Source organism: Musa acuminata, chromosome BXJ1-7, assembly GCF_036884655.1.
Source record: "Musa acuminata AAA Group cultivar baxijiao chromosome BXJ1-7, Cavendish_Baxijiao_AAA, whole genome shotgun sequence".
NCBI classification, from domain to species: domain Eukaryota; kingdom Viridiplantae; phylum Streptophyta; class Magnoliopsida; order Zingiberales; family Musaceae; genus Musa; species Musa acuminata.
The window spans coordinates 30,149,929-30,163,414 of record NC_088333.1 but is presented as its reverse complement, the minus strand read 5'-3'; the positions used below and the strand labels follow the sequence as shown (position 1 = coordinate 30,163,414).

The following is a 13,486-nucleotide window of genomic DNA, read 5'->3' as shown; positions in this document are numbered from 1 at the left end:
CTAGGTTTTTTGTTCCATGTTCATGTGTCGATACGCATGTATGTACCGGACCCATGCCACTCCACTGGACCAATATGGATCCAGGATCTGAGATTCGATTTTTGTGTATGTAATTGTTTTAGGATTGTTCGTACACACACCAAAGATAGAAGACCGAAGATATTTGAATTATAAATGTGAAGGAAAAAAGACAATTAGGATACTTCAGTTTTAGGTTCATGAACAAGTCATTTCACCAAAAAGATATGTCCAGCTGCTGCGAATAATTACCTTACAATAAATACATATATGTTTGTTGAGTCAATGTCCAACAATCCCATTGTTTTATAACTTCTTCTCGATTTTTCTAATCCATATCTTAACTAGTTTCCACAACCTAATCATAAAAGTGTAGCACTTGATTCAATTCTCATTGAGGTTTGGAAGAGTTTAGCATATCACAAGCTATTAAGACCCAAGCATAATAGCTTCACTAAACCAAAATTAAAACTAAGAATTGGAGGAGAAGCTTCAAAATATAGCATTTTATAAGAAAAAAGGATAAACCAAAATTTCCAAGACTATTGAGGACTTAAATTGAAGAGATATGCTTTAACAATCAAAGAGGTGTTAAAATTGCTCTTGATATCCAAGGAATTTAATTATCTATATCATTGCCTGCTATTGTGATAAGGGTGGACCTTGGTACAATGGTAAGGTTACTTCTTTGTGACATGGGAGACCGGGGCTTGAGTCACAGAAATAGTCTTTTTAAATATTTAAAGGTAAGACTGCATATTGACCCTCTCCAGACCCCACATTAATGGGAGTCTTGTGTACTAAGTATGCCCCCTTTTTTTTCCTGCTATTATGATAATTTGCAACTTCTATTCAATAAAACTTCTATTCTGATTGATTATTTGCTTTAGAAGAACTACATGAGAACTAACTATTGCAATCTCTAGGACCGCATCCACATAGATATATACTTTTAGTTTCCTGGCTCAAAATGAGACGAGCAACATGAGAACAAATGTTCCACAGTAAATATGACTAATAAATGCATTTTTGGCAAGGTATGCAATTTCGAATGGTACCGCCTAGTATGGGCAATACGTACCGGTACGCGGACCGCCCGCTACCAGGCGAAACGTTTAAAAGCGCCCCGTATCGGACGATACGGGGTAATATCGGGCGGTAACGGTCGAAATTTTGACCGTTACCGCCCGGCACAACTCGGTAACGATCGATTTCGACCGTTACCGCTCGGTAACAGTCGATTCGCACTGTAACAGTGCTAGAGTGCTCCAACAGTCAAATTGACCGTTGGAGCCCTTTCTCATAGTATTTAAACCCTTCTTCTCCCCTATTTCACTCCATTACATTCTCACACTCTCTTAAACTATCTCAAACTCTTTTTTTCTCACATTTGTGCTCTCCTAAACTCTACAAAATAACGATTTATGACGAATATGATTCATGACGATCAGCACCACATTGATGCATCAATAGCAAACGGTGTATCAATACACTATGTCATGGGATCAATTTCATGATTGGATCCAACAAATATATCATATTGATATGCAGATGTATAGAATCAAGGACCCCGATCCATCACCCGTGAAGACCCGTCATTCATTTTGGTGGTAGAATCAACAATCAGGTATATCTACATATATGATTATTTAATTCATTTGAATTTTAGAGTTTATATTGTAACAAAATAATCTAACAATTCAAATGATTTTTCTGTAGATATTTCAATATTTATATAAGGACAATCCGTAATGGACTGAAATACGAACCTTACACAAGATATACTTCAAAGTCCGAAAAAGATATGTGATACTATTCTTACCTAATTTACATTGATTTTGCTAAACTTATGCAATTATAATATTTATTTCTAACTTAAAAACCCTATCCTAACTTCTTTTTTTTTCATGTATTTTCGGAGGGTTTTACACCTAAATTAGGTGTATCACTCGGTATGCCCTGTCGTACCGCTCGGTACACAGTACCATACCGTACCGAGCCAACCTCGAAATATCGGTACGGTACAGTATTGCATACCTTGATTTTTAGTACATTATTTTGATTCCCATGGGACCCAAAATAACATAATCAAAATGCTGAGTGGATATACTTGCCTGTAAAGCTGCTTCATGAGTTGCAGCCCTTTGGTTGAAGATATCAAGAATGAGAGCAGTTCGATCACATACCCGAACATCCCCACCAAGGGCCTTCTCCAAATTGCGCAGCTGTCTGGAAGTAAAGATTCCAAATGTTACCAGGATTAAAGCTACTATGAACAATAAATGCATTGGAACTACTCTTGTCTACAGAATGATATGAAATAAAAGCACACATGAGAAAGAAAAGAACCAAAAGAAGGCAAAGAAGAACTGCTATTTGAAGATCTGCATTGGAGTGTTTATTTCTTATATTAGTCATGCGCTACACAATCAGTCATACTTGTAAACTTGTCCAAATGCCCCTTTTATATTAAAGAAACGTCATCAGCAAATTTTAATGCTGAACAAAATTTAACCAGGTTAATAGATAGCATCAGACAGCATTGGTCTTTATATTAACCTTTAACTTAGATATACTGGATTGAAAGAAAAAATTAGCACATCGTTTCTAATACCTATAAGTTTCTCTTCCTCTAAAATGGTGAGTTTCAAGACCGATTTACATTCATAAAATTTAACTAGTGGCAAAATATTAAAAACAAAATTGTACCATCAAAACAACTTTAATATATATTTATTTGCACTTCTTAAAGAGGACATTCCAAAATAATTAAATGCCATGAAAAGAACATATTTTCCCATTTGACACATATTCTGCATTCCCTTTACCTATTATAATATTTATTTTAATTAAGAATATCAATTGCAATAAAGAATTTGAATTGTTCCCACTCTGCAAAGCATGTCATCAAAACTGAGGCATAGTGACATTTTCAGCAAACCTATGAAATTTTCTTATGAAAAAACTATAGAAATTCAATTTTCACAAATTTGTAACTCTTCTCTAAATTTTTAATAATTTAAGTAGTTCTTATTCAACTTTTCTTACTAAATATAATTATTCACTTTTCAATTTTTCTGTTATTTATAATAGTTTTGTTTTAATTCCAAATCAGTCAATTGTTTATATGTTTTAATTATGTTTACATTTTCTTATAATTTTTTTCTTACTTTTATCAATTTTTAATCCTAAAATTGTCTATTATCCTTTTCTCAGGATCAAGAAAACTTATTTTATTATAACTTGGTGATAATTGTCATCAAATAGATACATAACTTCAGCAATTTTACTTCCACCAAGCAGTATTTTTTAATTTAGAAGAATTACTTCATGACTTTCAACTTGCTTTCTGTCAAGTTTTGTTAATTGCAAAGCATGAATTTCAGTACCATGGTGTGCTCACCAAATTGACCATATTAAACTAGTGCAATTGTTTTCAAATATGCAATATCTGGCCAAAGCATACCAGCACATCAACTCTTTTATATATTTATTGGTGGCATGTCATAGTACGTCACCATACCAACATATCGCGATATCACCGGAGAGTAGTTGGTATCCAAGATATAGTTCCCTATTAGAAAGTATGTGAAAAATCAAAGAACAGCAGTTAAAACCACATAGAAAGTCAAAGGGACAAGAATGCAATTTTCTTCATACACAATGGAAGATCATGAAATTAAGCAACTAGCTTCCTATTAAATGATCATAGACAATATTTTATGAGATATAGCTGTCGTCATGACTCAGCTATGCATGTACCTTTGTGCAAATATACTCACGTGCTACCAAACTCAGTTGATGGAGATTAACATAGAAGCTTTTAATAGTCTTGCATTTTTAATCATATTGGAATGACATAAACAGAATACATGTTTTTACTTTCAGAATTATGGATATGTGTTTGTGCTTTAAACTGATTAAAATGCATATTTTCCTTGCGACAGTAAATATATGAGAATCTTACCCTGCTGACAGCTCATCATCAAAAATTACAGTTTCAACATCAAGGGCATGAATTGCACTCTTGATTTCAGCAACCTTGCCAGAGCCAATATATGTCCTCGGATTTGGATTAGCAAGCCTAACCAAAAGCTTGGGATCAGTGTGCATAAGTAAATCTTAAGTATTACAGCAGAAGTACCAAAGCAATACAACTGAAAGTCAAAACTAGACAGCATACATCATAGGAGCTAAAAACCAAGAAAGTTCATTTACCAAGAGACCATATCTCATCGTTTTATATAGCTGAGGCAAATAGCAGAAGAATGCATTAGACTATACATCATAACAAACAGAGAGAAAAAGAAAAAGTGTTGAATGATATCTATTGCCAGATTCGAGATACCCATACATAAAAAGGACAGCCACTGCACAAAAGATTAAATAGCACTGTACTGTCTCTTGCTGCAATTCAGAAACACAAAAAAAAGGGCAGCCAAAACAAGGCACCTGCCAACTCAGTGTCTGGGGAGACTTCATGCAGGCAGCATTGGCCCTATAAGTAAAAGAGGCTATTACTCGAATACTCTACACCAGAAAGCAAAGTAGAAACTTTACCATGGTGTTAAAGCTGGCCCTTTAAAATATTCATACAAAAAGTAATAATTTGCAATGACCAAAGTGGAGGAGAATCCAGAGATCTTTGAATTTTGGATGCATTAGCAACTGCACTAAAGAAAAAGTAGAAGACACAAGGGAAGAAGTTAATAATGGAAGTGTCATCTGGCCACTAATCCTTCTAGAACATGATAGAAAATCATTACCCAGAGAGAACATTAACACCACAAAAAAGTTAACATTTAATAATCCGTTTAGACCTTCTTAAGGTTCTGCCTTTTTGTTTTAATTTCCCTGACTCAGCCCCAGGTTCAAAGCATTGTTAATAATTAAAGAACACCAAAAAAATCTAATATTAAATTGACCAGATGGAAAGTAACCATGAATCAAAGTGCTTGAAATAACCACTCAGAAATTCCTTAAAACAAAGTTTTTAGAAAGCAGATGGCTGTGGCTAGTCGTGTTTTCACAAACTGTTGCTGTGGAGACATACAAGAATCATTTTATGAATCTCAAAGGGAGACAAATACACAAAGGTGTACAATTAGCTATATATGACACATTGTGTGAGACTGGATCAGAAGTGAGGAAACTAGTTAGCTGTACATTTTAAACAGAAACAATTGCAGCTAAGTTTCCTTTTTCTCATGTAAGGTTAGAGAAGGGAACTTACTTTTGATAAGTAGAGCCAACAACTGAAAGTCCAGCAGTATCAGCTAATTGTGCAAGTTCTTGAAGTGATTCCTCGATACCGAATGTGTTATCTTCATTACCTTTACATTCAACTCCAACAAGGTACGCTTTTTCTTGAAACACCTACAATCTTAAGATGATAATTTCTCAGATTTAAAATAACAAAAAATAAGAAAGTTAAATATCAGACTGCAATTAGGCAAGAAACTTTATCAGATGCTCCTGATAGGAGGGTTTATAATTTATATTACAATAAGTAGCAATCATGCCAAACAAACTTAATTAGGTACACCAGATAAACATCATGACCCAGCCCTAGTCAACTGGTCCTGACTAGCTATTTCATTTACATAGCAAGACTTAATTCAGTGTTAAGTTCTTGATGTTTTTTTGACAAGAAGCCAACTTCCAGCTGACAGAGCTAGAACCATGTTATGGAGTCTGTTCTGTCTTGTTATTCATTTTATTCCAAAAAGAAAAAAATGCACTTTCTTATGGAAAGTGTCCGCCACTTCACTCCTGTGGGTTCATATTTTTGCTCTACACTGACCACTGTGTTTGTCTTAAATATATAAACAAACATATATGAGTGCACATATATATTCTCATTTTCATAAAGCTCCTCCAAAAAATCGCAACCATAGGCCTAACAGTATGAACAGCATGACATTCATTCAGGCCTATAGTGCTGAATAACCAAGGACATCTCATATTTTTCTTGTATATTCTTCCTTGAGATAAAATGGATGCTTTGCATAGCACAAGCACAATTTCTACTAAGCATCAGAATACACATGCTACCTCAACACAGAGACAACAATTATTAAAGCCATGTACAAAATTTTCAAATCAGGGAAGACTAAAAAAGAATGAGATTAGATGACAAGTAGAAAACCATCAAGTTATAAATATGTATAAATACTAGAACCTTAGTTTCGGCTTCCTCCTGTAGCTTAATGATATGCATGTTTATTGTTGAAGTTAATTCATTAGTGAATGATCCACTCATGATAGTACTCCTTTCTGTGGATTTATCAGTTCCATTCATTTCACTGGTGAGCCGAAATGTGTAATGCAAGAAAAAATAAAATGTCTTATTAAATATTCAGAATTCATAAACATTCTAATTACCACATGTATATCCATTTGTTTCACCCGGAAGCCTAAATATGCAATGCAAGAAACAATTAAATGTATCAATAAATCTTTAGAACTCATCAATATTCTAAATTACCAAATGCTCAAACATGGTTGTTATGACTATAATAGATACTTGCTGTAATGTAAGCAACAAAGAAATGCTGCTTGCAAGCTCCTGTGAATTCTAAAGGAAACATATAACAGAAAACAAAAATGCTGTGTATCATGCAAACAGCATCCACACTCCTACAAGTAAATCCACAGGTTGGCTCAGAAAACATGAAAAATGATTTTCCATTAGTCTTTTCTTCCAGGTAAATCCTTCAACAAGATGCAGAGACACCAACGGTTCACTTATTATGTCAATAGAATGGGATGGACCACTCGAAACGGGTCAGTCTGCATATCGGTCCACGCCCGGACTGGTCCGTACTGCCATTTCATACCATTTAGGATGGCACGGCCATCATTGGTATTAATTACAGTCTTTTACAAACTTTGCAACATATAAATTAAAATTTTGAAGAACTCATAAGTTTGAAAGATATCGACCCATTGATTCTAGTCCGACAGGTGGAGGTATGCTTATTTGAGATGTGAACTTCAAATTCTAATTATATGTTGCCCAAATATGTAACTCTCGAAGCCTAAATTCCATTCTAACTTCTCCATTTTGTTAATTCACTTTATAAACAATATCAAGCGTATCAGTTTAGAGACTAGAAGTCTTTCCTTGCAGAAAAATGAAGAAACCAGTCATTTGTATACATATAAATTTTCTGTGGATTTTACATTTGAATGTGCACGACCTAAAGTCAAATCCTGAAAACGACCTAGTAATAGGATTTCTTGGGCATCTCAGTTGCATCGGGTGATAAATAACCCAACTAAAAAGGAACAAATGGGAGATGAACAAATACAGGAACAAGGTACTGTGATGTGCATGACCGAGTATTGAACTACACAGATAAGGGGCGTCGCAAGCACTATGTGAATTAATAGAACAGCCCAAATGATTTCTTTGATAATCAGTAAGACTTACGCTCTCCCAATGTATCATAAGATCAAACAAATTCTTCGGAATTCAAACACCAACGAGAACAACAAGTAAAAGGAGGATTGAATACACACCTCCCTCCCGTTACGCAGGGTGTACCTATCGTACCCGTCCTCCTCCTCATCAATCTTTCTCTTGCTCCTGACGGGAACCTTTCGAACCAAATCCGACCCTTCCTTGCTCGTCTCCGCCACGACGCCGTTGGCAACGACCCCATCGGCGGCTTCTTCCAGTTCTTCTTGATCTGATGCTGGAGCTCTCTGGCGATCATCAGTCTCCACCTCGCTGGATTCCTTGAGGACTCCGATTAGGCGGGCTCGGCTCATCCATGGGGTCGATAAGAACTTTATGGGAGGTACGTGGTATCGGAAATGGTGGCCGAAGCCACAGTGGTGGAAGGAAGGGTAGGTTTGGCAGTGAAGCGGTCGGGAAAAAGATGAGGCCGCGGTGGTGGAGGTGACCCGGTGAGGGATGGTGGAGAAGAAGCAGACGCTCATGGCAGAAGCTCTTCTCCGACGCGGTGTGTGTGGGTGTGGGTGTGGGTGTGGGTGTGGATTTGTGTACAAAGGATAAGACCGATGACGAAGATATATACAAAAAACATAATGTTCTGCATCATAAATATCCCTTGCACACTCCTTTCCTTGACATCTATATAAAGAATTAAAGTAAATACTATGATACTTAAGAATATATATATATATATATATAATGCTTAATATACCCTTTATATATTCTAAAGAGTATTAATATCAATTACAGTTTGCGTTAATTGTTAAGAAATAGTAAGCCCGCAAATAGTTTTAGATTTGCAGGCATACATATGTTATAATTTTTAATTTATAAAAATGAATATGAAAATATTTGCTCCGCATATATGTCTATCTGATTTTTCACAAGGATTAATAAAATGAATGAATATTGTTGCCACTTTTGTATTTAACAAATTCTTCCACTTTATTTTTTCCTCCAAAATATTCCTACAAATATAACATACTCTATATAAATATGTCTGTCAAATTTGGCTATCAATTTGATTTTTCAAAATTCATCTGGCATGCCCTTCTTTTCACAATCTTATCGTCTCAAGCAACCATCAGTGTAACTTGGAATCTCGACCGTTGCCCCTTGATAGGAGTCGAGCATAAAAATGTCGAGTTAGCTCCTCGAATGATTTGGCTTGAGGTAAGCCTCTCGCGAATTGAAATAGTAATCCAAGTAATTTTGATCTATAATACTTTATGGGAAACTTAATATGACAAGACTTCTTGCTCAAGTTTATATGAGCTCGAAGGTACGTCAGCGTCTCAAAGAGTTAAAGAAGACGTTCCATATCTAAAGATATACTCCAAATAATATTTTAGTTGGGTGATTTTTTTCGGTATGATTTATATTGACGTGATAGATTATACCAAGTTTTGATCTTTGTTGACTAATTAGGATCTATGTATTGAGCCCTGATTGCTGAAGAGTATTCACCATATTAAAAGTTTGGGTCAGTTTAGTACTTGTGTTTTTCTTGTTACTGATACTTAATAGTTCTGTTATATTAAGTGTATAACTTATCAAAATATGTCATCTACGTAGAGGCGTCAGTGATCATGACATTGGCAATTACAGAAGATATCTGGACATTATTAGTAAATACCTCATAAATTTGTTTTGTTTTACTAGATTTTGAAAATTTTTGGTGCAGAAAGAAATTATGTGAGGATATTACAATAGCTGCAAGAAATAAAATAAATTACAAATTAAAAATATTTATTGAAGACAAATAACTAAATAACATTAATAAAGCTTTGCCAATGCACTAATATACTTTAATATCTTACTTGTTGAGATCAATAAATATTGAACAACACGTAATTTTTAATAATAAACTTTAACTATAATGTTTATTTTTAATAAAAATATTATCTACAGATTTTTAATAATTAAATAATAATTTTAACATGAGAAAACAATAAATTTAAGGGATCCAAATATTCTTGGGCGATTGTCCATGTAAAAATATTTTTTTGGGGTTTTTCTCGGATAGTATCCCTTTTCAAAATTTTTAGACCACCACCTATTTCTAAAATTTTAAAAATACCTCCCAAAAGCTATTCATAATGTTTTCTCATCCAAATTCAAAAAATTTTCACGTCAACTGTTTACAATATATTATGGGTTATTTTTATTCATAAAATACTATATAATATATTTATTTTACATCATATGGTGTCTTTGATTTAAAAACACTATATAGTATTTTAAAATAAAACACTATATAGTATTTAAAAATATTATATAATATTTTAAATACTATAATGTGTTTTTAAAATACTATTTAGGTTTTTACGGATAAAGATTAACCCACAAAATGTTGGGAAATCATGGGTCAACATCGTGAAAAACAAAATCAAAATTAGATTTTTTTAAGTTAAGTATTTGGTCGTTGTGCGACAATTGATACACAAGAAAATTACAAAATCGAAAAACTACACATATCATGTTAGTAATGTTACTTGGGGAGATCATATATCCCCGAAATTTTCAAATCTGATGGAATGGATGAAGAACTCACGTACTCCTCTCTAGCGGTGATCCACACAGCGAACGTAGTGACGACGCTCCTCATATCTTTGTGGGATCTCTCTCTCCACACGCATTGTAAGGCTATCCAAAGTCAAGGAGGAGGAGAGGAGGTTGAAGAGATAAGAGGAGTGACCACTAAAAGTTCTAACCTATGAACCATAAGGTTTCTCTTATTTATAGAGGTGCTAGCAACTTAACCCTTAATGGATCCTATCCTTATTGGATCTTATCCATATGATCCAAACTAGGGTTGCGTGAATATCTCATATTTGCACCTCTACTCGTCACAACATCCACCATATGTGTATAACCCTCGAGGCCCGATACCGAGCTGGCCGTGAGTTGATCCTATCATAACTCCTTTTGATATAATGAATTATTATATCCAAAATAATTTATTCGACTCATCAACTATGGACGTACTAGGCCATTACGTCATAGTCTTCAAATGGTACAATGGGATCTAATCCATCAGACCTATCTATCTATAGTTACCATGTATCTATAGTCCCTCATCCATCTAATATCTCAAAGACTGTATATTAGACATAGTAATGTCAGGCTCATACGGAATCCTATCTGAGTTTTGCTCCAATTGGATTCTCTTAGAGAACTTCTTCTCTCTTAATCCGAACGACCTTGGGTAGGGATTTTGTCTGAGCGAGCACATATGAAATATTCCTCTCGCGATATCGAGAGTGAATGATCCTCTGTTGACACTCAATTATCTTTGTAAGGTTAGCAGTCATTCTCGAGAACTGGTTGAACCATATATAAAACTTTCAAAAATGTAAGTCCGACATTAAAGAATGGACCAAACATATAACTAAGACTACAGAATCGTTGTCTAACGTTAAGTATCATTAATCATCCAATATTTCATAAGCGGATCAATCAGTGAACTCGTTCTCTAATGAGCACATGCACTATACCTTTAGTATCCCTACATGAGCGACTATAAGACTAATCACCTCTATCATATGGACAAGTATACAGCGCATCGGTCTAGCTGGTTATTTCAATGTCCTTCTCGAGTAACCTATGATTGGGATAATTTAGGATATATGTTTAAAGGTGAATTAGTCTCATTATTATGATCTTATCATGATCTAATTCTCATTGCATAGATCCAAGGATATCATAATATACATTTGTTGAATCTTGGATTTTGATGATGAAACCAATTAAGAGTGTTTATAATTTAATCTGTGTTTTGAGTAACACAAGAAGCTTCGATCAGGGAGAGACAATTAAAGCAAGAAAAATCATATTGTGCCAGAGAAAAACATGTCAGAAGTTTGGACGTCGAGCCGAAGGATCGGTCGACATATCGATAGAAGGCTTCGGGCCATGAGTTCAGGTATCGGGCCAACAAGAGTAAAAATTATGCTAAGGAAATCAGAGTTGCGGAGATCAGCTGGCCAATTGAGCAATAGGCCGTAAGAGAGAATGATGCATCAAAGAATTGGACAAAGTGTTGATAAACCAATGACATGCTGGACAATAGTTGATTCAAGCTTTATAATAATTGTCTAGATCAAAGTATGTTTTAAGTGTGTAGGATTAACTATGATTGTGATCAAGGCATAAAACAAAATGAAGTCCCGGAGTTAAGAATAAGATTTCATTGGGAGTTCGAGAGTTCGTTAGATGTTTGGACATTCATCAAAAGGTCTATCGGAATTGACCGAGAAGTCCAGAAGCTTGCCAAAGAAGCTCATTGGAACTCACCAAGAAGATCGTTGTGAAGTCCAGGAGCTTACCGGAAGTCCACCGGAACATTGCCAAGAAATCGTCATAAGTTCGCCGGAAGATCACCGAAAGCTCGCTAGAAGAAACATAGACTTACGAACTTATTTAGCTTAGTAAATGTCTTAAAATTTATAGTTATTATATAATTATGTTGAAATTGGGCCAACTCAATTATGGGTCAATTGAGCCCAAGTTTGGGTTGTGTTGGGCCAAGTGAAATGCCCAAATAGTGACCCAATAAGTGACACCGTCATAGCACAATCTCTGAGACTATGTCAGGCGGTGGTACCACCCGGTGGCAGTGTCAGGCGGTGGTACCACCAGTCTAGGTAGTGGTACCACCCAAAGAGTCTTATAGGCAATGGTACCGCCAGACTGGGCGGTGGTACGGTCTAATGTCAGTGCTATAGATGGTGATACCATCAGGACCTGAAAAACCCGGGATGAGACTCTTTTAGGCTCCAAGTTTGAATCTACTTGAGGTCTATAAATATCTCTCTCATCCCCGGTTAACAAACATAAGAATTGAGAGCAAAAAAGTAGAAAAATGATGTAATCTTATGAGAACTTCTCTCAAAAGCTATAAGTGTTAGTGTAGTTTAAGAGAGGAGTAAATAGGGGTGTAAAGGCTCTCTCCTGAGCTTGCAAAAGGAAAATAGAGTTGTAAATAGGTGGTTGGTCTTTGCTTATTGAAGGAAGATCATTAGTGGATGCTGGTGGCCTCAACGGAAGACGAATCGGTGGAGTAGATATAGGTCACGACGATCGAACCACTATAAAATAGTTTACATTTCTGTTTTGCTATTTATCTTTATTGCAAACCACTTTACTTCCTCATTACTTTTGCTGCATACCCTTTCGAACATATTTCAAGTTAACATCTTTCTGAAATCAGTTTCAATGAACAAAAGATTTTTGAACTGATGATGTTTTTATCCACTACACTAATTCACCCCTCCCCCCCCCCCCTTAGTATTGACTCGTTCCTAAAAGTTGGTATTAGAGCCTCGTTATTTCTTATTTAGTTTAACACCTAAGAGAAATGACTCTTTTCGGCTTTCAAGAGGGTCACTCTCACATTTGTCCTCCTATGTTCAATAGGATAGACTACACTTACTAAAAAACTCGGATAAGAGTTTTCTTGCTTTCGTTGAATCTCGATTTATGGAATATTATCGAAAATAAATTTCAAAAGTCTTCTCTTCCAATATGAACAATAGGAATGATTTGGAGAAGAAAACTTTTTCTTTGAATGCTAGAGCTATGAACGCTCTATTTTGCGCCTTAGACAAAAATGAATTCAATTGAGTTTCTACTTATGAAATGGCTTTCGATATTTAGCACTTAGAGATTCTAAAGTTAATATTTTGATGCATGATTTTAAGTTATTTTGAATAGAACCAAGCGAGACTATTGGAGACGTGTACACTCATTTTATGGATGTCGTTAATAGTCTAAAAGCTCTTGGTAAATATTTTTTAAACCTTAAACTTATGAACAAAATTTTATGATATCTTTCTAAAAATTGAGATTCAAAAGTAACGGTAATATAAGAGGCTAAAGACCTAAACAACCTTGCTCTTGAAAAATTTATCGGGTCTTTAATTACCTATGAAATGAGTTTTATGACATATGTTAAATATGATAAACTTGAGAACAACCTTCCAAAGAATAAGAAGAATTTTGCAC

General features: G+C 35.0%; 1 protein-coding gene across 4 annotated transcripts in view; it reads right to left on the bottom strand.

Annotated features, from left to right (window-relative positions):
- Window positions 1-8,040, bottom strand: part of LOC135679021 (uncharacterized) — a 31,362-nt gene extending 23,322 nt beyond the window's left edge. For 2 of the 4 annotated variants that reach the window (XR_010515141.1, XM_065192369.1), the window contains exons 1-4: window positions 7,543-8,040; window positions 5,252-5,394; window positions 3,986-4,102; window positions 2,133-2,247 (exon numbers count right to left, since the gene is read on the bottom strand). Coding sequence is in view for 3 of the 4 variants with exons in the window: in XM_065192369.1 (XP_065048441.1) it covers window positions 2,133-2,247; window positions 3,986-4,102; window positions 5,252-5,394; window positions 7,543-7,965 (798 nt within the window). In the remaining variant the exon portion in view is untranslated. The remainder of the gene's footprint in view (window positions 1-2,132; window positions 2,248-3,985; window positions 4,103-5,251; window positions 5,395-7,542) is intronic. The other 2 variants (XM_065192368.1, XM_065192367.1) reach the window with 2 other exon arrangements.
- Between the last annotated feature and the right edge of the window lie 5,446 nt (window positions 8,041-13,486).